This window comes from Podarcis cretensis, assembly GCF_951804945.1.
Source record: "Podarcis cretensis genome assembly, chromosome: 11".
In the NCBI taxonomy this organism is placed as follows: domain Eukaryota; kingdom Metazoa; phylum Chordata; class Lepidosauria; order Squamata; family Lacertidae; genus Podarcis; species Podarcis cretensis.
The window spans coordinates 63,264,005-63,290,002 of NC_137180.1; the positions used below are offsets into that span (position 1 = coordinate 63,264,005).

The window sequence follows — 25,998 nt, forward strand, 5'->3', positions numbered from 1 at the left end:
GTATGATATAGGCATCATGTACATACACATTACAGGTGTCTCCCCACTTTTGTGCAATCAGCACGCATGCTCCAACTAACATAAATGCTGTAAACGGTGCCAAAAGAGGCCTGGGCAGAATGGAACAGAATGGGGCAGGGGAGGGAATAGGGGAATCCCCACTCACACATGTCCTGGAATGGAGCCTGTTGTTGTTGTTAATTTATTTATATATATATATGTATACCTTCACCCAGATAAAAATACAGGATATAAAGCACAAAATAAATAGTTAAAACAAAAACAAAACAATGACACCCCCTCCCCCCCCCAAACACATTTAAAAGGCCATAGAATATTAACCGGCGAAAGTGAGGATTCCCCTGTATAAGTAGTTTGCTATATTAAAAAACTGAGGTAGGATGAGATTTTGGCTACAGCAGCTTGTCCTGTGGGATAACTGCTTGAACACCAAGGGTTGGTGCAGATGTAGCGCAGCACAGAATTGTAGTTGGAAGGGACCCAAAGGGTCATCTGGTCCAACCCCCTGCAATGCAGAATCCTGCCAGGTGGCCATCCAACCTGCATTACCTTAACTGTGCTTAAGAAATTGGGCTGAGAACTTGTGCTTGCCCCCCTTTTTTCCTGGTTACTGCTGCACTGATATTAAAGATGGTTAGGAGTAAACTATGGCTAACGTTTACCGTATTTTTCACTCTATAAGACGCACCAGACTACAAGACGCACCTAGTTTTTGGAGGAGGAAAACAAGAAAAAAATATTCTGAATCCCAGAAGCCAGAACAGCAAGAGGGATCGTTGCACAGTGAAAGCAGCAATCCCTCTTGCTGTTCTGGCTTCTGGGATAGCTGTGCAGCCTGCATTCACTCCATAAGACGCACACACATTTCCCCTTACTTTTTAGGAGAGAAAAAGTGAGTCTTATAGGGCAAAAAATACGGTACTTCCCTGGCTATGATTTGGGAGGCAAACAATTTCCTAGCTTCTAGCAGTGATGTTTACCATCATGAGGAGGAAAGCACACGTGGCATTTGATGCACACACAAGCTAGCAAGTGTACATACTGTGAAAACTGGAGGCAGCACAGTGATTAACCCTAAAATAGGCCGGTATCTTCTACAGCCACCTTGCTCTTGCTGTATCTTTGTGGCACCTGGTCTTCGAAGGTGTCACAGCAAAAGCAGCCTTTTTTTGCAAGGAATTCTTCACCTCTCTGTTGGGCAGCTTCGGTGTAGATTCCTTATCTTGCGTTGAAAATCTGCACACAGTGTCCCAGCAGTTGACTTGTTCAGATTATTTCCTAAAATACTGTGGGGTAAATGCTTTACCTTACCTAAGAGACAGATAATGCAACATGTGTTTTGTAGCTGGTCTGACTGGGCATAGCAGCCTGGAACTTTCAGTGAATTCTTTCTAAGTAGCCCACCTTTAGATAAATTCCAAATATTTATTAAGCAAAATTTATACACTGCTTAATAAAATATCTCTAAGCGGCTTAGATAAAATGAGATAAAATATTCATTAAGGTGGCAATAAAAACTTAGTAACATGACCTAAATATAAATGAAATCAGCTTTATTAAAAACAGATGTACCTAATTAAATTGCGTGTCTGTGTAGGCCTGCCTAAACAAAAAAATATTTAGCAGGCATCAAAACAGTACAGCAATTGCACCTGCCTAATATTAACAGGCGGGAGTTATAGAGAACAGGTGTTGCCACACTAGAACATTAATATTGCAGCCAGGAAAAAATTTAGTTGAAGCACCAGCAAATCCTGCCTGCCATTCTCGCTTGGAACGTAAAATGCAGGACATATGCCAACCCTCCAGCGGTTTTGAACTACAGTAAACCTGCAACTTACATGCAGTTAACTTGTGCTCATACAGATTTACGTGCCTGGCAAAAAAATAAAAATAAAATAAAAAGGGGATGGGAAGAGTGCAGGTATCTAGGGAAAAATGGCTTTGGCAATCCCACCCGCCGTTACACCCATTGAACTCACTCTACTGGTAGGTCTCTTGCTTGATTGGCAAGTAGATTGGCAAGGGTTTCTGACTTCCATTTGTTTAACAGCAAAATTACTGTCATGTAAGTAAACTGCTGAAATGAAAGCTGATTTAGGAATGGATTGTTATTATTTATTACTATTTAATTAATCTCCTGCACAGTTGTCTCAAGGCAATATACAGTGGTGCCTCGCAAGACGAAATTAATCTGTTCCGCGAGTCGCTTCGTCTTGTGGTTTTTTCATCTTGCGAAGCACGGCTATTAGCGGCTATTAACGGCTTAGCGGCTATTAGCGGCTTAGTGGCTTTAAGAAAAAGGAAACAAACTCGCAAGAACTCGCAAGACGTTTCGTCTTGCGAAGCAAGCCCATAGGGAAATTCGTCTTGTGGAACGACTCAAAAAACAGAAAACTCTTTCGTCTTGCGCGTTTTTCGTCTTGCGAGGCATTCGTCTTGTGAGGTACCACTGTACTGTACAATATAACATGGGTGAACTGTTTCTGAAAATAAATTCCAAGGCGCAGAATGTGGGTTTTTTTTGGGGGGGGGGACAGGGCTCTCTGCTCTTTAATTTTGACTGCTTTAGTTGGGATACTAGCTGGGGCAATTAAAAGCAAACGTTGATCTGAAAAGCCTGAGGTCTGCCTGCCCCTCATCATAAACATGCCCCAGTGATTTGGCTCATTTGTTTTTTATTTATAATATAATTTAAGCTACTTTTTTGCCCTAAAAAGGCTCCCAAAGCAGCTGAATGATTTAAGCATAGAAGTGCTATATAAATCCCAAATACTAAAGGTGCAGCTTGCAAAATTTAAGGTAGGCCTCACTATAATGGAGAAAGTAGGCTGATTAGAAATAAAAGCAGAGTTCATATGAATAAGTGTAATTCTAATTAAACAGGCTTTTACTCAGCTAATCAGTGGAATCCAAATTTACATATTGCCAAACCTCAGAGCTTCCTGTCGACAAGAGGTTGAAGGAAGGGAGACAGTTTCAGGGGGTGAATTTACAACATAACCACCATGTCAGAGGCCAGTTTTTACTATCTTTTGCATCTTTTGTAATAATAATGGGGCATGTAAGCCCCAGGCTTCACATTCCATTATTCACCAGTTTACTGGAATTAAAATAATTCTGAATTAGGTAAACCTAAATTGAAAAGTGTTGATTTTTTAAAAAAGACACCCAGCAATAGTGGCTTTCCTAAAAACATGTTGTACCAAAACATGTGTGCAATAGCATTTTCTTAATGTGCCAAGAAAAACTTGATTTATGCTGACCTAATTGATATTGCTGGTGCCAAAAGCAGCTGCTAATTCTGCTTATCAGCTTTGAAGATGGAATGAGTGATAGAAATAGGTTGCAGGCTCTCTTGGGAAAACCTTCATGGTTGCATTTGCACCCTGGAGTGTGAAGCATGGCAGCAATCCAGCATTATTCTATATACGGTATATTTTTTAGATTGCTGAAAGAGTTCTAACCATCACAATAAAATCTTAACTATTGCTTTGTGCTGTAGTGCTTCTGGTAAAGACCTGGAAAATGAGATATTGGTTGGGGATGCCAGAGATCCGTTGGGACTTTTGGTACCTCCCAGCAAAGTTGGTGTGAGCACTATGTTCTGTAGCACATTCCGCCTTGTATTCCAGTTAGGTGGGTTATTGTTTTGCTTTAAGGGAATACATGTTTAGAGCTTGCCAGCCTAGCCACCAAAGGATTGAGATAAATCTTCTACAAAGCAGCCTTCCCAGGCTGGTGTCCTCCAGATGCCCCAATTTGGGAGAGATGAGTCTTCAGAGCCTCTAATTTGACGGCACCATTTGACCAAAGTGACTGGCCATCTTTATTTGTACGCCAATGTTGCCTGTCTGCCTACTTTCTCTGTCTAAGCATGACCACGTTTGGGCCACCCCAGGGAAGATGTTCTATACCAGGGTTTCCCAAATTGGCTCCCCAGCTGTTTTTGGACTACAAGTCCCACCATCCCTAGCTAGCAGGACCTGTGGTCAGGGATGATGGGAATTGCAATCCAAAAAGAGCTAGAGACCCTACACCATTGTTGTGTGCCGCCCTCCAGTATTGCATCTTCCTCCCTTTAAGCACTGAAGTGAGAGAGAGTGCACCATATTGTTGCTGCTTTGCTCTGCTAGGGCGTATATTGCAGACTAGCTACCCCAGCTGCCCGTCCCAACCTCAAGGGTCAGGCTAGCATTGCGGTGGTTGGGGAATGTGGTGGAGGGGAGCAAAGGAGTTGTTATGTAGGCAAGGCTGGGGCTACAGTTTGAGGCTTTGCAAGGAGTGAGTGGGCTTCTGCAAATGAGCTACTTCATAGGAGAATGGGGAGGGGAGAGGATGGGGAAGGCATAAATGTGTGCTGTGGTCTAAAGGGCCTTGAATTCAGAGGGGTGGTGGTGGGGAGAATGCACTTTTGTTCAATGCAAAGGTGGGTGGTCCATTAATCCCTTAAGCCTTTAAATGCTAGAAGTGATCAGCAGGGACTGAAAAACAGTGTCCTTCTGCTGCTTTCGTCAGAGCAAGTGTGGGTGAATTTCGAGGCCCTGGGCTTTATGTGTCCAACATGCTGCTTTTAAAAGCCTGCGTGTCTTGCTGTTCTTAGTCCTTAACATTGGAGCAGGGTGTGAAAAGAATGTGTGTTGAATGAGCCATCAGACCTAGAGGGAGATGATGGTGCCTTGTTTTCCTGGCTGGAATTAAGAGGCTAAACCATGGCTTGGGAGGCATGGGTGAGACAAACCAGGGCAGCTTGGAATTTGTCCAGAAGCAGTGATCTAGTGGTGTCCTTGACAATATAAGCCCTTGCTATATTTTGAAAGTACCCTCTAGAAACCTTCCGATATGGCTGGCTCTGTTCAGACACATCTCTTCTCCCACCCCGGCTCTCTTTTTCTATTAATTGGGCAGTTCAGGTTTTGCTTTGGCTGCCCCCATTGTATGGTCAATACACCCTTCTCAGATACAGTCATACCTCATGTTACGTTCTTTCATGTTACGTCCCGCAGAGACTCGGAAATACCGGAAAGGGTTGCTTCTGGGTTTCGCCGCATGAGCAGAAGCGGTGAATCGCAACCTGTGCATGCGCAGACGCGCCACTGCGCTCTTTTCATGTTGCGAACGGGCCTCCGGAATGGATCCCGTTTGCAACCAGAGGTACCACTGTAGTTGCTTTGAATAGTTCTGAGCTGGAAGAGCGGGTGTTTTTGCCAAAATGTTGACCAGCCATGAACAGGGGAACAAGCCCTTTCCTTCAAATTGGATTTGTGACTTTGCCATGTAGCCTAGTCTAGCTATGTAACAACACTCTGTAGTAACTTTTGTGATTACTGTTGGGCTGTAATCACTTTGGAGAGAAATGGGTCTTCAGTATGAGCTAAACCGGGGTGGGGTGGGGGAAGTACCACTAATGGGCCTGATACTTGGGTCCTCTGAAAGCCAGCTTATGTTGGGGACAATATTTTGCACATATCCAGTTTATATTCTACAATCTGTGCTTTATTTACTGTTTCTCTTAACGTGTAGCACCGTTGCAAGACATTGTGATTTTCAGTTGTGAGAAATATCCCACTCATGTTTGCTCAACAGTTCAGTGAACAGTTCAGGTGTGTTGCAGGACATCTGAAGTTTTCTCCCTCTGCTTACAGTTGTTTGGATCCGAGCCAATAGGCAGTAGTGATTTCTCACTAATGTTAATGCTTCTTCCTTTTAATTCTTGCACAGGTGTTTTTAAACTCCATTTGGCTGCAAACTTCCTTGATCCAATTCCCTCTTTGGGGGCTGAAGTCCCTCCAGACTGTGGCTGGAGGGCAGAAAGTCTTTTTGCTGCATGACTTAGCCCCCTCACAAGAGGTCAGGCTATGTAATAAAGCCATCTCCCTCTGTCACTTGCTGCTTCCTATTTGGCACGTAAGTGGATGTTGGCATTATATAGTTGTGGGTTCATATGCAACACTTATACTACACATGCAGATATGTGGAATACTTGTGTTGCATCTTTGAAAAGTCTCTTGTGAGCAAAGTTGGTGTCTTAATGCTTTTCCGGGACTTAAACCCTTGAACAGCTGTAGGAACTAGGTAACTAGTCTGTTCAGACATAATGCTAAACCCTAGAACAAGACTATCCTCCTCTGACCTTCTTACTCTAAACAGAAATCAAATGCTTCTGTTTCCATTTTAGATTAACCACAGTTTAACATGTCATCTGAACTCAAAACTTTGATTTTTATCTCATAACCCTCACTGGGAACAAGCCAACTTCTTCCCACTAACTGTAGCTGAGATAAATCATATCTGTCCAGGTTCAAATGACATGGAAAGCTGTAGATACTGAAAAAAGTGTAAGTGAAAAGTTTCCAAATTCCTCATTGTGCCTGTGGAGGAGAGACCTTAGGAGTCTAAGAAGAGCCCTTTGGATCAGGCCAGTGGTCCATCTGTTTCATCATCCTGTTCTTGCAGTCTCCAACTAGATGCCCATGGCAAGCCCACAAGCGGGATCTGAGTGCAGCAGTACTTTCCTCTTCTATGCTTTCCAGCAACTGCTATTCAGAAGTGCATTTCCTCTAGCAATATATGTGGAGGAATACATAGCCAACAGGCTTAGTAGTCACTGATAGCCTTATTGTCACTGAATTTGTCTAATCCTCTTTGAAAGTTGGTAGCATTGCTGCCTCTTGTGGGAGTAAGTTTGCCTGTGCTCAGAATGAAGAAGTGCTCCTTATTATCTGGCCTTAATCTTCTAAATTTCAGCTTCTTCGGATTACAATGAGTTCTAAGGTCATGAGGGGTGGGGGCGGGGGGAGTTTTTCTACGCACTTTCTCTGTGCCATGTATTTTATACACTCACATTATGTCACCTCCTACTTCCCTTTTCTCTAAATTTTGTTGTTGTTGTTTAGTCGTGTCCAACTCTTCGTGACCCCCCGGACAAGAGCACGCCAGGCACTCCTGTCTTCCTCTGCCTCCCGCAGTTTGGTCAAACCACCTCGTTCTCTGTCGTCCCCTTCCCCTTGTGCCCTCCATCTTTCCCAACATCAGGGTCTTTTCCAGAGAGTCTTCTCTTCTCATGAGGTGGCCAAAGTACTGGAGCCTCAGCTTCAGGATCTGTCCTTCCAGTGAGCACTCAGGGCTGATTTCCTTCCGAATGGAGAGGTTTGATCTTCTTGCAGTCCATGGGACTCTCCAGAGTCTCCTCCAGCACCATAATTCAAAAGCATCCATTCTTCGGCAATCAGCCTTCTTTATGGTTGCAGCTCTCACTTCCATACATCACTACTGGGAAAACCATAGCTTGAACTATACGGACCTTTGTTGGCAAGGTGATGTCTCTGCTTTTTAAGATGCTGTCTAGGTTTGTCATTGCTCTAAATTAAAAAGCCCCAAATACTATAAGCTTTCCAGGGTGGGAGGTGACAGCGGTAAAGGCTAGGCTTATTCTCATAGTGCTAAACTGTGGTTTAGTGTTAACAGCTCACAGTCAAACTAGTGGATATTCCCTGCTGTTCTGGTAGTGCCATGGAATATCTCCCAGGTGCTCCTCCACACTGTCTCTAGCAGATGGCAACTCACCTTGGGAGTGTGAAGTGGTTCACCACAAAACAAACACATCTCAGAAACGGTGGAAGGAAACCATTTTAGCACTGCCATACTTTCTAATTCCCCAGCCTTCTCACTCTGAACCTCTCCTTTCCCCCTGCTAAGTTGGACAAGTGTCCAATTGTGTGTTAATGCAGTGCTTCACTGCCAACACGCAGCTTTTGTTAATTTCACAAGTTAAGAGTTGCTGAGGTCAGCAAGAATGGAAAAAGCTTTTCAGAATAGAGAAGAAATGTGGGGATGGCTGCCAGTGGTGGCCAGGGTCTGGTCTGATCTCCCTTCTGGTACAAGGCAGAATGGTGATGGGGCTGTGCTCTAGGTGCAAGGGAGATCCTTCCACCTTCTCTCTGTTAATGGCACGTTGTGACTTAACAGAAACACACTGAGCATCAGTGGTGAGACCACTTGAAATGAGACCCAAGGGGGAAAACGCATCCAGCATATTTGCTAAAGTGTGGAGCAGGAGAGCTTAGCCTGCAACCCCAGGATACCTGTCTTCGTGTGTTCAGAGTGCCGTTTCATAATCTTGTTAGCATTAAGTATGAGGGAAGGTCAGAATCCTGTATCTGTATCTTGCAGGTGCAAATTGGTTCAGCCTTGTAAGCTGTGGAGCGAGGACTTGAATTCACATCTCCTACCTCAAAGCTGCTTGCTGCATCTCATCTTATATGTAGCTGATCTTAAAACCTGATAAGTACTTCAGACATTCTGGCTTTCTAGGATTTCAGCTTTGAACAGTGTTTCTGAACTTGCATCTCTAGCCAGCCTCTGCTCCTAGCATTCGCTGCTTTTTAACTGCTCTCCCCCCCCCCCCCCCCAGTTGTTGTTAATAAGGAGCGGAGGGCTGGCTGTTTGGGGAAGGGGGCTTTTGTGTGTGGAACCTGTACATGCAGTATGCCATTCTTGCAAGTAATACATGACCTGTTTAATGAGGAGTTACCCCTTCTTTCCATTTTCCTTAGCCCTATGTCTGAAGGAGTAGTTCTGGAACAACAGTTCTTTAGCTTTTCTGAAGACTGAGACACCATGGCAAGAGATCATGGCTGGGTTGTCCTGATAAGGCGCATGCTCACACACCCAAAGGGTGGCTGCTGGTTATCTTTAGACCAGCCTTTCCCAACCTAGCACCTTCCAGATGTTCTGGACTCCAGTTCTGTGCTGGTGTGTCCCGATGGGCATCTGGTGGGTGCCTGGTTGGGGAAGTCTACCTTAGATTTCACTTCCACGTTTCTATCCTTTGGATGAGGATTTCCCTTCACTGTGATTTCTTAACTCGTCTCACAGTTTCTATATTATTTAAGGAGCTCATAAGTAAGTAAGTAAGACTCCCACAGTGGTCACTGGTAAACAAAGTGCCATGATTTGTGCTCACACAAGGAACCAGTTATTCCATTTCCTAAAACAAAAGGTAAGAGGAGCCAGGTTCACTGGCCCTGAAGCAACAATTGGATCTGGCTTCCTTGCCAGCCAGAGTATGGGTGATGTGCAAGACTGTCAACTTAATGCACTAGTAAAAGGAAGTTCATGGATGTGCTCTGTAATTGTTTTCAGAGGCGTTGCAGCAAAAGCAACATAGTCCTGTGGCACCTTAAGGACTAAACATGTTTATTAGGGCATAAACCTTTCTCTTCGAAGGCAGTTCTTTGTTCCTGGGTGCCAGAACAGTTCCCAGCTGAAACTACTCACTGCACAATGATAACTTTCCCCTCTCAGGCTTTGGGTGGCAAATAGTCCCCCAGCCTAAAATAGCTGCTCACCAAAAGCAACAATCCATATAACAGATATGGAAACAGGGACCAGGTCCTGAGGTAGACCCAAAGCCAGGCTTGTCACCGTGACTTCTCTAGAGACACTGACACTTGTCATCCACAACATCAGGAAATAACTTGCTCATCTTCACTTGCTCACCTGACACCAGAAATCATCATCATCCTTCACTAGCAGGTCCCAGAGCAAGAGCCAAAAAACAAGTTGGGGGAACATTCAGCCTCCCCAGCTCACTTTTTAATTGACCTTACTGCAAAGGGAAACTGCAACATGAAACCATCAAGAGGTTTAATGTGGCTTGAATCAGGGCAAAAGGGGTTGTAGTCCCACTGAAACTATAATTGACATAACTAAGGTGCATCCATTAACTTAAGTGGGTCTACTCTGAGTAGGCACCCCCTGCAATTTGAATCACAGTTGTTGTCGTTTAGTCATGTCCGGCTCTTCGTGACCCCATGGACCAGGGCACGCCAGGCACTCCTGTCTTCCACTGCCTCCCGCAGTTTGGTCAAACTCATGTTTGTAGCTTCGAGAACACTGTCCAACCATCTCGTCCTCTGTTGTCCCCTTCTCCTTGTGCCCTCCATCTTTCCCAACATCAGGGTCTTTTCCAGAGAGTCTTCTCTTCTCATGAGGTGGCCAAAGTATTGGAGCCTAAGCTTCAGGATCTGTCCTACCAGTGAGCACTCAGGGCTGATTTCCTTAAGAATGGAGAGGTTTGATCTTCTTGCAGTCCATGGGACTCTCAAGAGTCTCCTCCAGCTCCATAATTCAAAAGCCTCAAGTCTTCTCTTCTCATGATGTGGCCAAAGTATTGGAGCAGTACTTGTGTTAATTGGTTAATCAATTTTTGTGTATGTAATGGCCATCCTTAATAATACGGTATCACCATCGTAACTTTTGTGCACTTCATTTTGACCTCACTGCTTACAGTTCCTTCCCATCAGCTGTAGAATATACACTTTAACTCAGGATAACACTCAATTCATCTAGCTAGACACGAAGCCTGCAAACCATAATACGTAATTCTGTTGGCCTGAAAGGTGGCATGAGATTTTCTCTTCTGTTTCAGCTTCTGTACTTTAGGAAGACTCGTCTCTGTTCAGTCCTGTAGACTTGCGGAGAGCAGTGTCAGGAGGTTGTGCTAGCAGGGGTCAGGTGCTTCTCGCAAAAGCATGTGTCACTGTCCCATTTCCAGGGATGTTTAAGGCTGGTGTGAAATGGAGCTTTCAATTTGTCTCACTGCAGGTAGTCTTGTAAGTAGTGTTTTATTTAAGCCTTGGGCTGCTAAAATAAGATGCCTTCTCTGCCAGTTCTCACCCCCTCTCCTTTCCAGCTATGCTGTCACCCCACCTTTTTGATGTGCAGCTGTCTTCTCTCATGAGTTGGATGGAAGCTTCTGGCCCAATAATCTTTAGCTTTGCATGTTGCTTGGATGGCCACAAATTTTGTAAATTAAAGACAATGCAGATATTCCATGCAATAATAAAATTGAGCAAGTTTTCCTTTTGGGCACCAACTGCATCTGATGATGCCAAATGGAGTTCTGAGCTACCTTACCTGCAGCAGTTCCCACCTGAGCCCTTTGCAGAAAGGGGCTACGGCGTGTTGCCTATTTTCTGTACAGCAGAAGTGCAAAATGGTGTATGTTTTTGGTACTGAACGGTATACGGCTAGTGTTCTTGGACTGCTTGCCCACTCTTCAGTAGAGTTGGTGTTAGTGTCCCTTCACAGGTGTGACCCAAATAAATGGGAAGATTTGCAAGTTGGGGGAGAATGCTAGTATTTGCATTTGCAATACACTCTGCATGTTAATAGCTTGTGGAAGGGCCCCAGCTCAGTGGCAGAACGTCTGCCTTGTGTTCCAAGGGTTCCAGGTTCAATCCCCAGCATCTCCATTTAGGGCTGGGAGAGAGCCCTGCCTGAATTCCTGCAGAGTGGCTGCCGGATAATGTCAACCATACTGAGCTAGATGGACTCATGGTGTGAATCAGTCGTAAGACAGCTAGCTGCCTGTGTTTCTAGAACATTGGGAGGAGACTTTTCTAGCCAAGCTTTCCCCCCAGAGCTAAGGACTAGCTTCCATCCAGATAAGCTTATGCTTTCCATATGAAGGGAATAGTTGGTGGAGGGAGCGTCCAAAGCCCCACTTGCATTTTGCACTATCCCGGGAGAATTGTACTGTGTGTACACCCCCCCCCCAGTGCTTTTGCACTGAACTAAACTTGATTTTTAAAAAATGAATAAAAAGTCACTGGTCTTTATTTTTATTTAAGGAATTTATAATCTGCTTTTCAAGCACATTCTTAACAAAGCAGCTGGCAGTATATATGTATACAATCAAAAGTCAATATTAAAATAAACTTCAAAACTACTCATTAATAACAATGCTAAAGGCTTAAATGCAGAATCAGGCAGCCAGACCCAAGGTAACAGTTCTTAAGGAATCCAGCACATAGGCTGAACATTTTGAATAGCCAAATTCCATCTCTGAAATAAGCTATTTCTCCCAAATGTTTGGGACTTGATCCTCTGTGCCCAATCAATGGTTCACTCTGGCCATTAGCGCTCTTGTCTGCTGCTGCACTAGAAACCCTCTTTGTGTAGCTTGAAGAAGTCAATCTGGGCTCTCAGAAACTGAAGAAAGGTAAGGCAGACAATTGCTTTGCACCCCAGAAGCAACTTAAAATAGCACAATCCTCTGCAGTTTAAATCCCTTTAAAAAGAACTTGAGGGCAGAAAGGCAGTGATTTACTTTTTTTCCAGTACAGATGGAGACTCCTCCAGAACTCTTCAGTTAAAACTGAATCTGGGGTCAGCGTCCTGCTTATTACCAAGTGTGCTGCTCTCCAAAGCAATTTAGCAGTTTAAAAATGGGACTGTGTTTTGCCGGGAATGGATAGAGTGAGAATGGAGTCACTGATTAAGCCCGGAAGGGAATCCAAAACCTGGTGCTGATGGTTGCTTAGTCGGGGGACTATCTGGGGAGAGGGGAGAGATTCTTTTATCCCAATTACACCAGAACTGCAAGGTGGTTGTTTTTTTTAAAAGGAACTATTTATATATGGCTTCTAAAACAGAATTTCTCAATTGCGAAATATGGCCTCTTGATATTACAAGATTCTGCCCCACACTTGCAGGCAGAGGAGATTCCCAACCGCACAATTGCAGAGAAGTTTTTGCAACTGATCCTCGTACAGTGAACGCTTGGGTTGCAAACGTGATACGCGCAGGATGCATGTTCGCAAGCAGCATCTGTGCATGTGTGGGTTGCGATTAGGCATGCGCAAGGCACAATTTAGCACTTCTGCGCATGTGCGACCGCAAAACCCGGAAGTAGCCTGTTCCGGTACTTCCGGGTTTTGGCGGTCCGCAACCTGAAAAAACGCAACCTGAAGCGGTTGTAACCCGAGGTATGACTCTACTTAAAATCCACAATAGCAGTCACAGCTACAGTTGGGAAGCCGGTGATGTTGGCTTCCTCTTGCCAGTAGGAAAGGGCTGTAACAGTGCCTTTCTTAAGATCAGATGCTGGCTTCATGGTGAAGCTGAGGCTTGATCCAGGGAGTTTACTGGCTTACACCTAGCGTGCAGGGAGGGGACAGTTTGCTGTTTGAATTCTGTTCCATATGAAAAAAGCTTCATCCACATGGAAAGCTGGGGGAAGAGTCTAGGGCAGTGTTTCCCAACCTTGTGCCTCCAGCTGTTTTTGGACTACAATTCCCATCATCCCTTGCCACTGGTCTTGCTAGTCAGGGATGATGGGAGTTGTAGTTCAAAAACAGCTGGAGGCACAAGGTTGGGAAACACTGGTCTAGGGTGCCCTTCTCTCCAGCATGCTGGTTTTCTGTGTGAAAGAAACTCCCCAGTCATTTAAATTTCCTCCTGCAGCCTGAACAGAGATGTTAAGGCCCAGGAAAAAAACGGAGGGAGGGGATGTGGAGGGAACAGTAATGTCCCAGTCCGCCCAGGTCTTTTCCTGGCCTTCCTTTTTTTAATCCTGGAGTGGCTCAGTGAGAAATAGACATGCTTACTGATGGGGTGGCATGGAGGGGGGGGTGGAGAGGAATCTGCCCCAGTGCCATTTATTACATTTACATGGCTTAGAAAGTGGCCTGTCAGCTGACAGACAGAACGCTCTTGATTCTGGAAAGGCGGCAGGGTCTGGGCCGTGTCCTTCTGGGAGGGATCGCTGCCTGGAAGGATGGCGAGAAGGCAGAGGGAGTTGTGTAACATTGCAGCAATGCCTTGGTTTACACTTCCCAGTCTATAAATATTTCCCTTCGCCTTGCTGCTTCCAGTGGGGCGATGACTGCTTGCGATAGAGGTGACCGCCTTGTGTTTTTAACAGAGCATGTGACTGCAGGGGGTGGAGGGAAGAGAGAAGTGGGAGGGTGTTTGTGTCCAGGGGTGGGGGGTGGGAATCTGAGCTGATAAGAGATTGAACTGCATAAGAGGAGGAGGAGGCACTGAATCAAGGTGGATCTGTCAGCCAGTGACTCACGAGCACTCCGTTAGCTGGAGGGTATTGCTGGCATTCCAATTTAAAAGTGCTGCCTAAAATATTTAAGAGGAGCAAGGGGGAGCGTTGATCACAAGTGATCATTTCTTCAGAGAGTGCTGTTCTGTTTGTCGAATGCCTAAACGGCTCCCCGTCTCCCCACAAAGCAGGCAGAGGGGAGACTCCTCCAAAGCTCTGCAACATGTTGCTTGAGATTCTTGCACAAGTTTTGCACAGCTTACAGGGCAGCCCACATAGGGCCAGCAGGAATTCTGGACCTACTGCCTCTGCCACCAGCCTCCTGTAGACGTCCCTGTCCTTGAGGTGAGACCCTCCTGGTAGTGGCACTCCATAGTGGAACACACTCCCTCAAAGAGGCACCTTATCCTCGGCTTCCAGGAGAATAACTCTTTATTTTCCCCAAGCTTTTAGATGACATTTCATTCCTAGTGGCTGTTAACGCTGCTTTTGTTATCTTGTGGAAATGCACAAAAAAACAGGAGGCACCCAGTGATGTAAACAAAAAAGAGAAATGGAATCTCAAGGATTCTGAAAAGGAAGAGAGTGGTGGTGTTCAAGCAACCATTCCTTTTTAGCTCCTTCGTGCTACCTTGGTAATTTTGCAGCCTTTTAGTCTAAGGGTTGTTTCTATTTAAATTTTTTAAAATGTGTTAGTTCTTGTGAACTACCATGGGAATACTTTTGAAAAGTGGTTTAAAAATACATATACCGTATTTTTTGCTCTATAAGACTCACTTTTTCCCTCCTAAAAAGTAAGGAGAAATGTGTGTGCGTCTTATGGAGGGAATGCAGGCTGTGCAGCTATCCCAGAAGCCAGAACAGCAAGAGGGATTGCTGCTTTCACTGCGCAGCGATCCCTTTTGCTGTTCTGGCTTCTGAGATTCAGAATTATTTTTTTCATGTTTTCCTCCAAAAACTAGGTGCGTCTTGTGGTCTGGTGCGTTTTATAGAGCGAAAAATACGGTAATAATTCTTCTGTTTGCTCTTTATGCTCATTCATGTAAAGTTGTGATGTAAAGCTCCCCTTGTGGCTTCCCGTTGCTGACAGTCTGTGCTACTCTCCATATCTCAAGGGCTGCCACATAGAAGAGGGAGCAAGCTTGTTTTTTCCTGCTCAAGAGGGTAGGACCCGAACCAATGGATTCAAGTTACAGGAAAGGAGATTCTGGTTCAACATCAGGAAGAACTTTCTGACAGTAAGAGCTGTTCAACAGTGGAACAGATACCTCCAGGAGGTGGTGGACTCTCCTTCCTTGGAATAATAATAATAATTTATTATTTTTATCCTGCCCATCTGGCTGGGCTTTCCCAGCCACTCTGGGCGGCTTCCAACAAAATATTAAAGTACCGTAATGCATCAAACATTAAAAGCTTCCCTAAACAGGGCTGCCTTCAGATGTCTTCTAAATGTCTGCTAGTTGTTGTTCTCTTTGACATCTGGTGGGAGGGCATTCCACAGGGCGGGTGCCACCACCGAGAAGGCCCTCTGCCTGGTTCACTGTAACTTGACTTCTCGCAGTGAGGGAACCGCCAGAAGGTCCTCGGCGCTGGATCTCAGTGTCCGGGCAGAATGATGGGGGTGGAGACGCTCCTTCAGGTATACTGGACTGAGGCCGTTTAACACTTTCAAGGTCAGCACTAACACTTTGAATTGTGCTCGGAAACATACTGGGAGCCAATGTAGGTCTTTCAAGACCGGTGTTATGTGGTCTTGGTAGCCGCTCCCAGTCACCAGTCTAGCTGCCGCATTCTGGATTAGTTGCCTTCAAAGGTAGCCCCATGTAGAGCGCATTGCAGTAGTCCAAGTGGGAGCATGCACCACTCTGGCCAGACAGTTTGCGGGCAGGGAGGGTCTCATCCTGCCTACCAGATGGAGCTGGTAGACAGCTGTCCTGGACACAGAATTGACCTGTGCCTCCATGGACAGCTGTGAGTCCAAAACGACTCCCAGGCTGCGCACCTGGAAGAGGTTAGATGGCCATCTGTCAGGGATGCTTTAGTTGAGATTCCTGCATTGCCATGGGTTGGACTGGATGACCCTTGGGATCCCTTCCAACTCTGCAATTCTGTGATTCTATTTTCCTACCCCCTTCCACCCCCAGTGTTTATTCCAGGGGGCTGCTTGCCTGCGTAGGTGGAATGCTGCCTCCCCTATGTTTCACATCCTGCTTTTCCTTATTAGGAACCTCAGGGTGGTTTTCCCCTTATTATCCCTGCAACAACCCTGAGGGGTAGGTTAGGCTGAGGCAGTGGCTGGCCCCCCAGGTCACAACCCAGGTTGTTTTAGTTGCTATTGTTGACATGGACGGCCCCCAACCTGGACACCCTGTTGATACTCAGGGCTGCTTAAAGCCTTGAGTGGTTCCTAGTCTAGCAGAAATAGTTGCTTAATTGCAAGCTTGCTCTGGCCAATTCTTCCTCAGAAGTGTTGTGCTGTTTTTTTATTGGGGGAAGGATCTGCTTACCCTTCGGCTCCATCTGGTGCAGCAACGGCTCTTGCTAATTGCTCTGTGACGAGAGCAAGTTCCAGATTGTAACACACCTCAAAGTGCTGAGTCACTTCTCTGCTCTTGGCTGGCAGAAGTTGTTGCTGCCGCTGCCACCTCTTGTTAAACCCAAATGAACATTCAGTGGCTGGTCGGTCATTGGCTTCCTTCTTGCACACAAACCACTGTACCTAAAAGCAATGTTAGCAGTATATCCTCTGGTCCCATTTTTTTTGTGTGTGGTTTCAGATCCTCTTGAGATTGCACTACGAAAACATGTCAAGTCCTGCACTGGATTTATGGCTGAGTGGAGGAATCTTACCTTTGGCAGTCCTGAGACTGCACTTATAAGAACATAGACCACTGCCTTGTACTCTTGGCCCATTACCTCAGTATTGTCTACACTGACTGGCAGTACTTTTCTAGGGTTTCTGTCAGAGAACCTTTCTCAGGCCTAAGAAGCACATGTGCTTCCCCGAAACTCCAGAATCCATGTTCAATTGTGGTTTTTAAACTTGGAAATCCAGTTTTCAAGTTGCACCTTTTGAACCACATGTCTGTGCTTCACCGAAAAGGCAGCAGCAGAGGAGCATGTGAGTTTCGCTTATTGCATACAACTGGAAAAATAGCATGGCCATAATTTTAGCACATAAAACACCTGTGTTAGTGGATTTTTGCAATGCAAGAAGACCGTAACAGTCTGCTAATAGTGTGAGTTTTTGTAAGGGGCTCGAAGGAGAACTAAAGGCCAAATCTTCTGCTACCATTTGTTCATAGATTCTATACTTCGTAGTATAGAATATGTCCGTATTCATGTGTAGTGATGGTGCCTCTGCCAGCTGAGTGGGAGCTAATGTGGTTGCTGGTTTCAGGTTGCTTTGGTCTGTGCCAAGCAAACCATGCCTGAATTGTTAGTTCATTCCTCTTTTTACACGTTTATGCCTTTGAGTAACACGAGGATGGAGCCTGTTAAACTGTATAGCACTTGGCACCTTCTCCTTTGTTTGTCTTTTTGGAACTGCCCTGTGAGGCTAGTCCTCATTCCCACATTACAAATTGGGAGCGGCAGAAACAGAGGCGCATCTTGGCTCAGGCTCAGGACTCCCCAGGGGCGCCGACAGTTGGGAGTGGAAGGTGTCTTTCCTAGATGCAGGTAAACACTGGATCATCCTGATCACAAATATTTGGCGTGCTTCAGTTCTTATATAAAGAAATGTGAAAGAAATATACATGCCTCTGCAGAGTATATCCCTGGTGCAAAAATATAACAAAAGAGGTGTTTCAGTCTATTCTCCAGAGTAATTCTTGGTTTGCATAATGGTAGCTCGAGTTTTGTGGCGTGGAATGCAGCCCACCATACTAATCGCTGCAAGGTGTGTGGTCTTGTGCCCTGCCTGCTCCTTTAAGAAGCCCGAGGCAGGAGGTGGTGCCTCTGACCAAGTGATACCCGTCCCCCAACAGTGACCTTATTGCCTCCTCTAGTCTACAATTGAATTGCTTTTCCATTCTCTCTCTGCCAGCTCAAAATATATGTGGTGGTCCTCCATCAAAGTGGGCAGAGGTAGCGAGATGGGCGGGGAGATCCTTCCAATCTTATAATCTCCATCAGTTGCGTTTCACACCTGTCCAAGCCCAACCTGCTTTAGCAAACCTGTGCACAGCATTAGACAGCAGAATATATTTGCAGTGTCTCCTAAAGCAGGGCTGGGGAAACTCCCAAGCCCATGGGGCAAATACGGCCCCCATACTTCTCTGTCTGGCCCTTGGAACTCTCTGCAGACCACACCCCTCACCGTACCCTCCTTAAGTTCTTGTTTCTAGGCAGAATGTGTGCTTGTACGTGATAAACGTGTCTTGCTTGCCTGGATGGAGGGAGGTGTTTGTGTGTAGAAGCCTCTGGCTTTTATGTGCAGAGATTCACACCCACTCACTCCTGGCTCTGCCCCTGCCCACCACCTGGTGTGCAGCCCCTGGAAGGTTTCTTCTGATGAAATGTGGGCTGAGACAAGCTCCCCACCCCAAAAGATGCTTAGAACTGTCCCGTTCTTCCTTCGCTTTCCTATCTTTCTCTGTTTTTTGGTGCACTTCTCTTGCTTTTTCCTTCTGAAAGTGTTGCTGCTGCTTCTCCGCTGAGTGTGGTGCAGCTCACTAGCCCATCCTAAGGTCCAGCTCCGCTTGGAACTAGGGTGAAAATTGCAGCTGTTGTTCTACTCGTCTGCTTCCTTCCCCTCCTCATTTTGTGGTGCTCAGGCCCTGCTGCAGGCGGACACTGGCAACCTGTGCTGACAAAGCAGCAGACAGCAAAACCTGCCTGGCAAGGGAAAGGATTGCTTCAGAACATGCAGCCTGCCCGTTGCCAAGGGAGGAGCTGTACTCTGCTTCATCACGTCTCTGCCATTTACAGAAAAGGAAAAAAAACTGCTCCAGCACAAGCGGAGCCACAAGATTCTGCTTCTGGCTGCCAGAGTCTCAGCGCAAACACCACCTAGTGTGCAGAGATGGTGAATGATGAGCCAGCAGTGGCACTGGGCACAGTTCGTTTCAAGGCTGGCCATTGCCCCGTGACCCACTTTGCTGGCTTCTCATTGCAGCCTGGCGGCTGAATTGCAGCTGAGCTGTGATTTGAGCAGGACGTTGCCTTTCCATGTTGATAAGGACGTTTAATTTTAAAATAACATCCTCAGCACTTGAGGGCAAGGAGGTAGGCTTGTTCCAGGCCAGCTTCCGGTTTCTGAGATTGCCTAACAGATGAAATTCATCCTGCAAGCAGAGATCTGAGAATGTCAAGGCAGACTTTGAAATAAAGACCTGGACTACCACCTGCTTCTCCAGTTTTAGGTATGGTAAGGAAGAGTAGAGTAGGTAGAATGAAAAGCAGATGGGGGTAGCCAATTGTGCAACGTGGGTTGGCCGCCCCTAAGTATCATCCCCTAGAATATGCTGGCGCCTTTATTTTTAATTTCCTAATGGATGCTTAATGAGGAAGTACTTTGAGCTTATAGGGATGCGGGTGGTGCTGTGGGATAAATCACAGAGCCTAGGACTTGCCAATCAGAAGGTTGGCGGTTCGAATCACTGCGACAGGGTGAGCTCCCGTTGCTCGGTCCCCTCTCCTTCCAACCTAGCAGTTCTAAAGCACGTCAAAGTGCAAGTAGATAAACAGGTACCGCTCCGGCAGGAAGGTAAACGGCGTTTCCATGCACTGCTCTGGTTCGCCAGAAGCGGCTTCATCATGCTGGCCACATGACCCAGAAGCTGTACACCGGCTCCCTCGGCCAGTAATGCAAGATGAGCGCCGTAACCCCGGAGTCGGCCACGACTGGACCTAATGGTCATGGGTCCCTTTACCTTTACTTTGAGCTTGGTTTGGGAAGAGATGGTGTTAAGAAGAAGTTTAAACAGTGTCCACGTTGGGCCATGAAATGCTAGGGTACTTGTGCCCCTGGATCTTGGCTGAGAACTAGTTCAGATTTCCCCATCATTCACACCTCCCCTTCACTGGAGACCACAACTGGGGCTGCAGCAGGCTGTTATCAAAGCCTGATGCAAACCTCTTGCTCCAGAGGCATTAGCAGTTATGTGGAGGGCTGAAGGGAACATACAGATCGCCTTTCCAGCATCTGGCATGGCTCAGCTTTGCAGCCATTGCAAAAGGAGAATGCTTGGAGTTGTCTAGGTTGGCATGTAGATATTTTCTACCTTTTCTTTCTCTTTTGCCAACTGTTTTAGTGTGTCCTGTTCACAACTTGAGGCTAATTGAACCTCTTTTTTTATTATTTTGCTGACTCGGCAGACTGACAAAGAGTGAGAGCTCCAGAGCTTCATCAGCTGCCTGGCTGCCTCGAATGCACTGCCTGGGTGTGCCACGAGATGTGCGTCATCCAGAAATGTCAGGTGTAAATGGCAGGAGACCGATGAGTGTCCCTCCTATGGGTCAACTGCATTTGTAGGCAGTTTTGGGGTAAAAACTGGCCCCATCAGGCTGCACCGGAATCTGTTCTTCACTCATCCCCATGAATGTCTGCCTGGAGAAGAGTTACCCTCTTTTTCTTCCTCCATGGAAAATGGGCTCACAATCCTGCACTGATTGTTACCTTAAGGTGGTAAAGATGAGGAATTGTTTCATGGGAAGAAATTCCTGTGCATCTCCTGGAACCAGAATAGAAACCTCCAGCTCTGAGCTGTTGCCATGGAAACAATCTGGGAATGTCCTCCCACCCTCCTTTATTATTAATGGGGAATCTTCCCTGGTAAATAAAAGGAAACTCTCAAATTCAGATGCTTGTCAAAGCCACGATGTCCTCAGCCAGCAGGGTCCAGCTGCTGCTGCTACTGCAAGTTCAGAGGGAATCCCATGGCTTATGCAATTGATGTCACGTTCCCAAGGCACTGCTGTGCTCAGCGCTGGAAAAGCCTATCCAGAGGCGGGAGGGGGCCCCCACCACAACACCACCACCTGGCCTCACACTGCCCTTTTTGCAAGTGGAAACATAGGGTGCTTGTGCATTCCAGAAAGCTGTTGTTGAGTCGTTTAGTCGTGTCTGACTCTTCGTGACCCCATGGACCAGAGCATGCCAGGCCCTCCTGTCTTCCACTGCCTCCCACAGTTTGGTCAAACTCAATGTTGGTCTCTTCGAGAACACTGTCCCACCATCTCGTCCTCTGTCCCCTTCTCCTTGTGCCCTCCATCTTTCCCAACATCAGGGTCTTTCTAGAGTCTGCTAAAAAGTGCAACACATTCCCTAAATGTGTATTAAGCACTACCACACTGCTGAATAATAGTCGCCCATCAAACAGACTTCAACATACAGCTCCTGTATTTTATGGGTATTATGGTAGCTCTCTTATGAGCACCATAAATGTTTTGTCAACCACATGGATTCGCTTTGGAATTGGTACTTTAAATTTTGGTGGTGAGGGTGCTGTTTATCATTAAAAATAAAAAATGGTACATTGATTCCAAAAAACGTATTTGATATGGTTTGAATATACTTCTGTGTGTTCCTTTTCTGTAATGTAATCATTTCTGATCTTCCCAGCCACCCACACCCAATCTTCTAAATTGATATTTTGTGTGTGTGTGGTAGTGGTTATGTAAGATTTCTGAATGTGAGGTCATGTGGGTGTCTTCTGAGATGAAAGAAACGGCTCTTTGCTCAATTTCTAACTGGCTTGAGAGACCGCAAATGTGAAACCGACTATTGGCTGCTGCCGTGCCTTCTAGGAACCTGAGGATTCCCCTCAGCAAAGATACATCAGCCCTGCAGCATGCTCCGGAGCTCTGCCAGAACGCTAATGTGCAAGCATGTTGCTGCCAGGCTGGTGTGACTATTAGCAGCACCCCTGGGTGCCCCATGGGGAGAGCTAGGGATGCCCTAGACAGCGACGTGGACGAAGAATCCCTTGCTTGCATAAGGAGCTGCTTGATGAAGACTCTTCTCCTCAAAATAGCCTTCAGCTGTACACTGCCTGCTGACTTCATCCATCGATTACATCACCCTGCTGTTGCTCTTTTACTCACAAGTCGCTCTGAACCGCCTCCGCTGAAAAACATGTTGGTGGTTCTATTATTATCACCATCATTGATTTATTAATTGCATTCTAAGCAACCGTCTCAAGGCAAATGGCACATGAGATAATTAGAAGCAGTTTAAAACACCAAAACATGGCATGCATTTAAAACGAGACTAGCTTCTGTGGTGGGTTTTTGTCACCTGCAAACCAGCCCTTGGAGAGTGTTGTCCGAGGGAGAGACTCTGCTTATGTGGCGCTTCAGAGGGGGCCACAGATGTACCTTTGCTGGCTGGTGTTCTGTTTACATCTCTTATAATCCCCAGTTTAAAACAGCTGTGCTGGCTGTCAGTTCACTTCCAGGCCCAAGTCAAGGTGCTCATGTTCGTGTTGAGAGCCGTAAACGGCTTAGGCCCCAAATACCTGAAAAAGCGCCTCCTTCCCTACAGACCCTCTCGGGTGCTGAGATCAGGAGAGGGAGCCCTCTTGTGAGTTCCTCTGCCCTCAGAGGCTCAGGGAGGTGGCAGCCCAGGAGAAGACATTTCTCTGTGGTGGCCCCTAAGCTCAGGAGCTCCCTCCCTACGAGGTGCACCTGCCACCGTCATTGTATAGCTTCCGGTGAAGCACCTCCTTACCCTTGCTCTTGACACTTGAGGTCTGTGTTTTTAGGAGCCATCTTATTTTTGTGGTTGTGAGTTGTTTCAAACTGTTCTTAATATCATGTGTTAATGTTGTGCCCACCTTGGTAGCTTTGGGTGAATCACTGCCATCATCACATGCACCCATCCTATTTCCCATCTTCTGGTTCAATAAAAGGAAGTCATCTATTGGGGGGCCTGGATGAGTTGGCTACTGGTGCAGGTCATTGTGGACAGTATGGTGCTAGAGTGCTTGGTGGCCTGTCTCTGCATTAGGCATTCCCTCCCTCCCTGTGTTCTTCAATTGTCCTTTTAAGAAAGTGACCATCTGCTTGTTTTCAAATACATCGGGCTGAAATGTTCAGTGTTCACTCCAAAATCACACTCTGCCAATTTTGGGGTTGGTATAAATAGCAAAGCCATGTTCACGTATGTTATTTCTAAACACACACACATCTTTTGTTTTTTAATCTTCATGCAGTCGCCTAGTTTCTGCTACCACTTCCTGAGTCAGGCCTGCTGGAGGGTTTTCCTTGCCTGCTAGAGCCGGTGGTGTGTTCCTAGGAGACGTGAGAGTTCTCCCGTCGTGCAAACCTACTTCAGGCAAAAGCCAAGGGGAATCCTGTCCTCAGAGAATTGGCCATGCTGCGCTAACCCTTTTAAACAATTCTGTAGTGGCCTTTTCCGGTGAATTCTGTGCACCTTGTCGTTTGCCTTTTTTCATAGTTGTGCATTTAAAAAGCTGTGCATGGGAGGTGCATTAACTCAGCTGGGGGCAGCTGCTGAATGAGAAGTCTGTGTTAGCACATAGACCTTCCAGAAGTCATTAATGACCTGGAGCTGGCAGAGGGCCTTCTCGGTAGTGGCGCCTGCCCTGTGGGACGCCCTCCCAGCAGATGTCAAGGCAATAAACAACTATTTTACTTTTAAAAGACAACTGAAGGTGGCCCTGTTTAGGGAAGTTTTTAATGTCTGACGCTGTATTGTTTTTAATATTCAGTTGGAAGCTGCCCAGAGTGGCTGGGGAAACCCAGCCAGATGAGTGGGGTATAAATAAATAAATTATTATTATTATTATTATTAGAGGAAGGTCAGAACTGGAGTTGGTTTCACTAGATTTGGTTATGCCACGTGGTGCCACTTTGAAACACCAGCTGTTGCGTATAAAGGTGTTGCTTGAAGCTGCACTAAACTTCTAGGTTCACAGATTACCAGTCCTGTACTTTGAATGTCTCCAAAACTATCTGCATTGGGCCACAGTAGTTTTCTAATATTATAATGCTTTTAAAAGTTATGAAATGTCATTTGCTATATCCCTGGACTCACACAAAGCGTAGTTTCCCTGGTCTTGTCCAGAAATTTATTATTTATCATGTATTACATTGTTATGTTCTGCCTTTCCTCGAAGGCACTTGAGATGGCACACAAGGCTATATGTACCCCATTTCCTCCTTGAACAACCACTACCATTTATTCTAATCTAAGGCCAACCTGTGAACTTTGTGGCTGAGCTTTGTACCCAGGTTTCCATAGTCCAAGTCTGCCTATATTTTTTTAGGATGTTGTGTATGACTTCTAAACTCTTCTGTTGGGATACAGTTTCCCTTCTTCTTGAGGCTCCGTTATCGAATAATTGGAGGTTTCCCACCTTTTTCTGGGATGCAGTATTAGTGGACTTTGGTAGGGCTTGGACTAGAGGACCTGTTCCTTTTTTGACATCACCATTCAAGTTTTTAGTCCTTGCATTTACAACTTATTCCAGCTCTTCACCCCTTGAGCTTTGCATCATTCCCCTTTCCCCCTCTTCCTGTAATTCTTACTTTCTAATTCCAACTCTGCCAAATATTTCCGTAGCCACTACTCCTGCACCTTCTCTTGCTTGCAAACGTCTTGTGGTTGTCACTTCATTCTTATCATAAAGCTCCCTCTTCCTACATGGTCAGCTGCCTTCTCTCTTGCTGCCCACCATCCCCAGGTGAGGTCCTCACTCCCATGACACTCAGTCTGTCCAGCTCCAAACTCAGCGTCACCAAATGTGGAAGTAGTGGAACAGCATGGGTGTGAATTTTTTTGCTGCTGCTCTGCTGAGCTTAACAAGTGTTTAAATTTGGGGTTTTGTTCTCTGTTCCAGGCGCATATTAAATTTCCTATGGACTACCCATATTCACCACCTACCTTCAGATTCCTGACCAAAATGTGGCATCCCAACATTTATGAGGTAGGTGTCTTTCGTGGTGTCAAAATTTCAACTGCTGTGGTCTCCTTCCTTACCAGGGCATCAAAACCTCCCTTTTCTCCTTTCTCTTCCGCTCCGTCATTGTCTTCTCTCCCCACCTCCCCATATTTAATCCTTCTTCACCGCCATGAAGATAAATGGGACTATCTGGAGCACTTGAAGCGAGAAAGAGACTGAAATCCAAGCGGTAGCCTTGCCTGGTCCTTTTCTCCTCCATGACACACTTGGCTCTTGCTCCTGCTGCAACAGCTTCCTCTTCTCTCTCCTGCAAAAGCAGGATTAGGGGTTGGCTGTTTCTTTGTTTCCATCCATTCTGCTGTCCTGGGCTTCTTAACTTGTGTGCTCTCTGATGGGTTGGCCCGTCAGAAGGACCTGCATTGGATGTGTGAACTTAGCCTTAAGGTCAGAGAGGCCAAACACTCTCCACTTGTGGACTTGCATGTTTAACCTTGTCTCTGGCCTCTTTAAGGAGGAGAGCAACAGCCCAGCTGCTCTGCATCTCCCCAACAAGTCTCGTATTTCTTGCTTCCATTCGCTCTAGCAGGGGATATGGCAGAGCACCAGAGCCTCTGGGTTTTGCTCTTTTTAAAGGGTGTTCATCTGCAGAGCCAGAATGGCAGAATTAAACTCTTCTTTAATATCAGGTTTGCCAGCTGGCCTCTAGTATCTCTCTCACCCCCATTTATTGGAGCAAAAGGGTTTTTTTCTGTTTAGGCAGGAAACTCCTAAATCAGGAAGTGCGGGTGGCAACTTTATTCCCTTTTTTCGGAGAGCTCTGGCTCCCCCTTCTGGAATACTGTGGTTTTGGAACACTGCTTAAAGAAATAAATGTATGTCTTGCAAAGGGTTGTAGGAAGCACTTTGAGGGGAGTTGCTTAAGCAGTGGTTAATATTTTGTATTCTTAAGGTTGGAAGTGTATATTTTCTTGGTGGCTAACATTTGAAAGTGCACCTTTTCCTCTAGTGAAAAAGGTTCAGTTCAGGACATAACCAGATAAGTAGAGGGGTGTAGGTGTGGTCGTGGGGTTTCTGTATTATTATGGGCCACTTTGTATTAGGGCTGGGCGATATCTGCTTTTCAGCATTGTGATACATCACCAGCTAAACATCACATTAGACCACGATGTCTGAAATAAGGAATGGAGCACTGGCTTCATGGTTTTCCTGCATCACGATTTCTGCAAGCTCCTGTGATTCGCTGTCCCCTGCAGGAGGCAGGGGAGA

The 25,998-nt window shown here is 46.0% G+C and overlaps 1 protein-coding gene across 1 annotated transcript in view; it reads left to right on the forward strand.

Annotated features, from left to right (window-relative positions):
- Nucleotides 1-25,998, forward strand: part of UBE2R2 (ubiquitin conjugating enzyme E2 R2) — a 56,853-nt gene that overhangs the window by 23,486 nt on the left and 7,369 nt on the right. Inside the window, exon 2 of the mRNA XM_079995105.1 lies at nucleotides 24,670-24,756. Within this exon, the coding sequence (XP_079851231.1) occupies nucleotides 24,670-24,756 (87 nt within the window). The remainder of the gene's footprint in view (nucleotides 1-24,669; nucleotides 24,757-25,998) is intronic.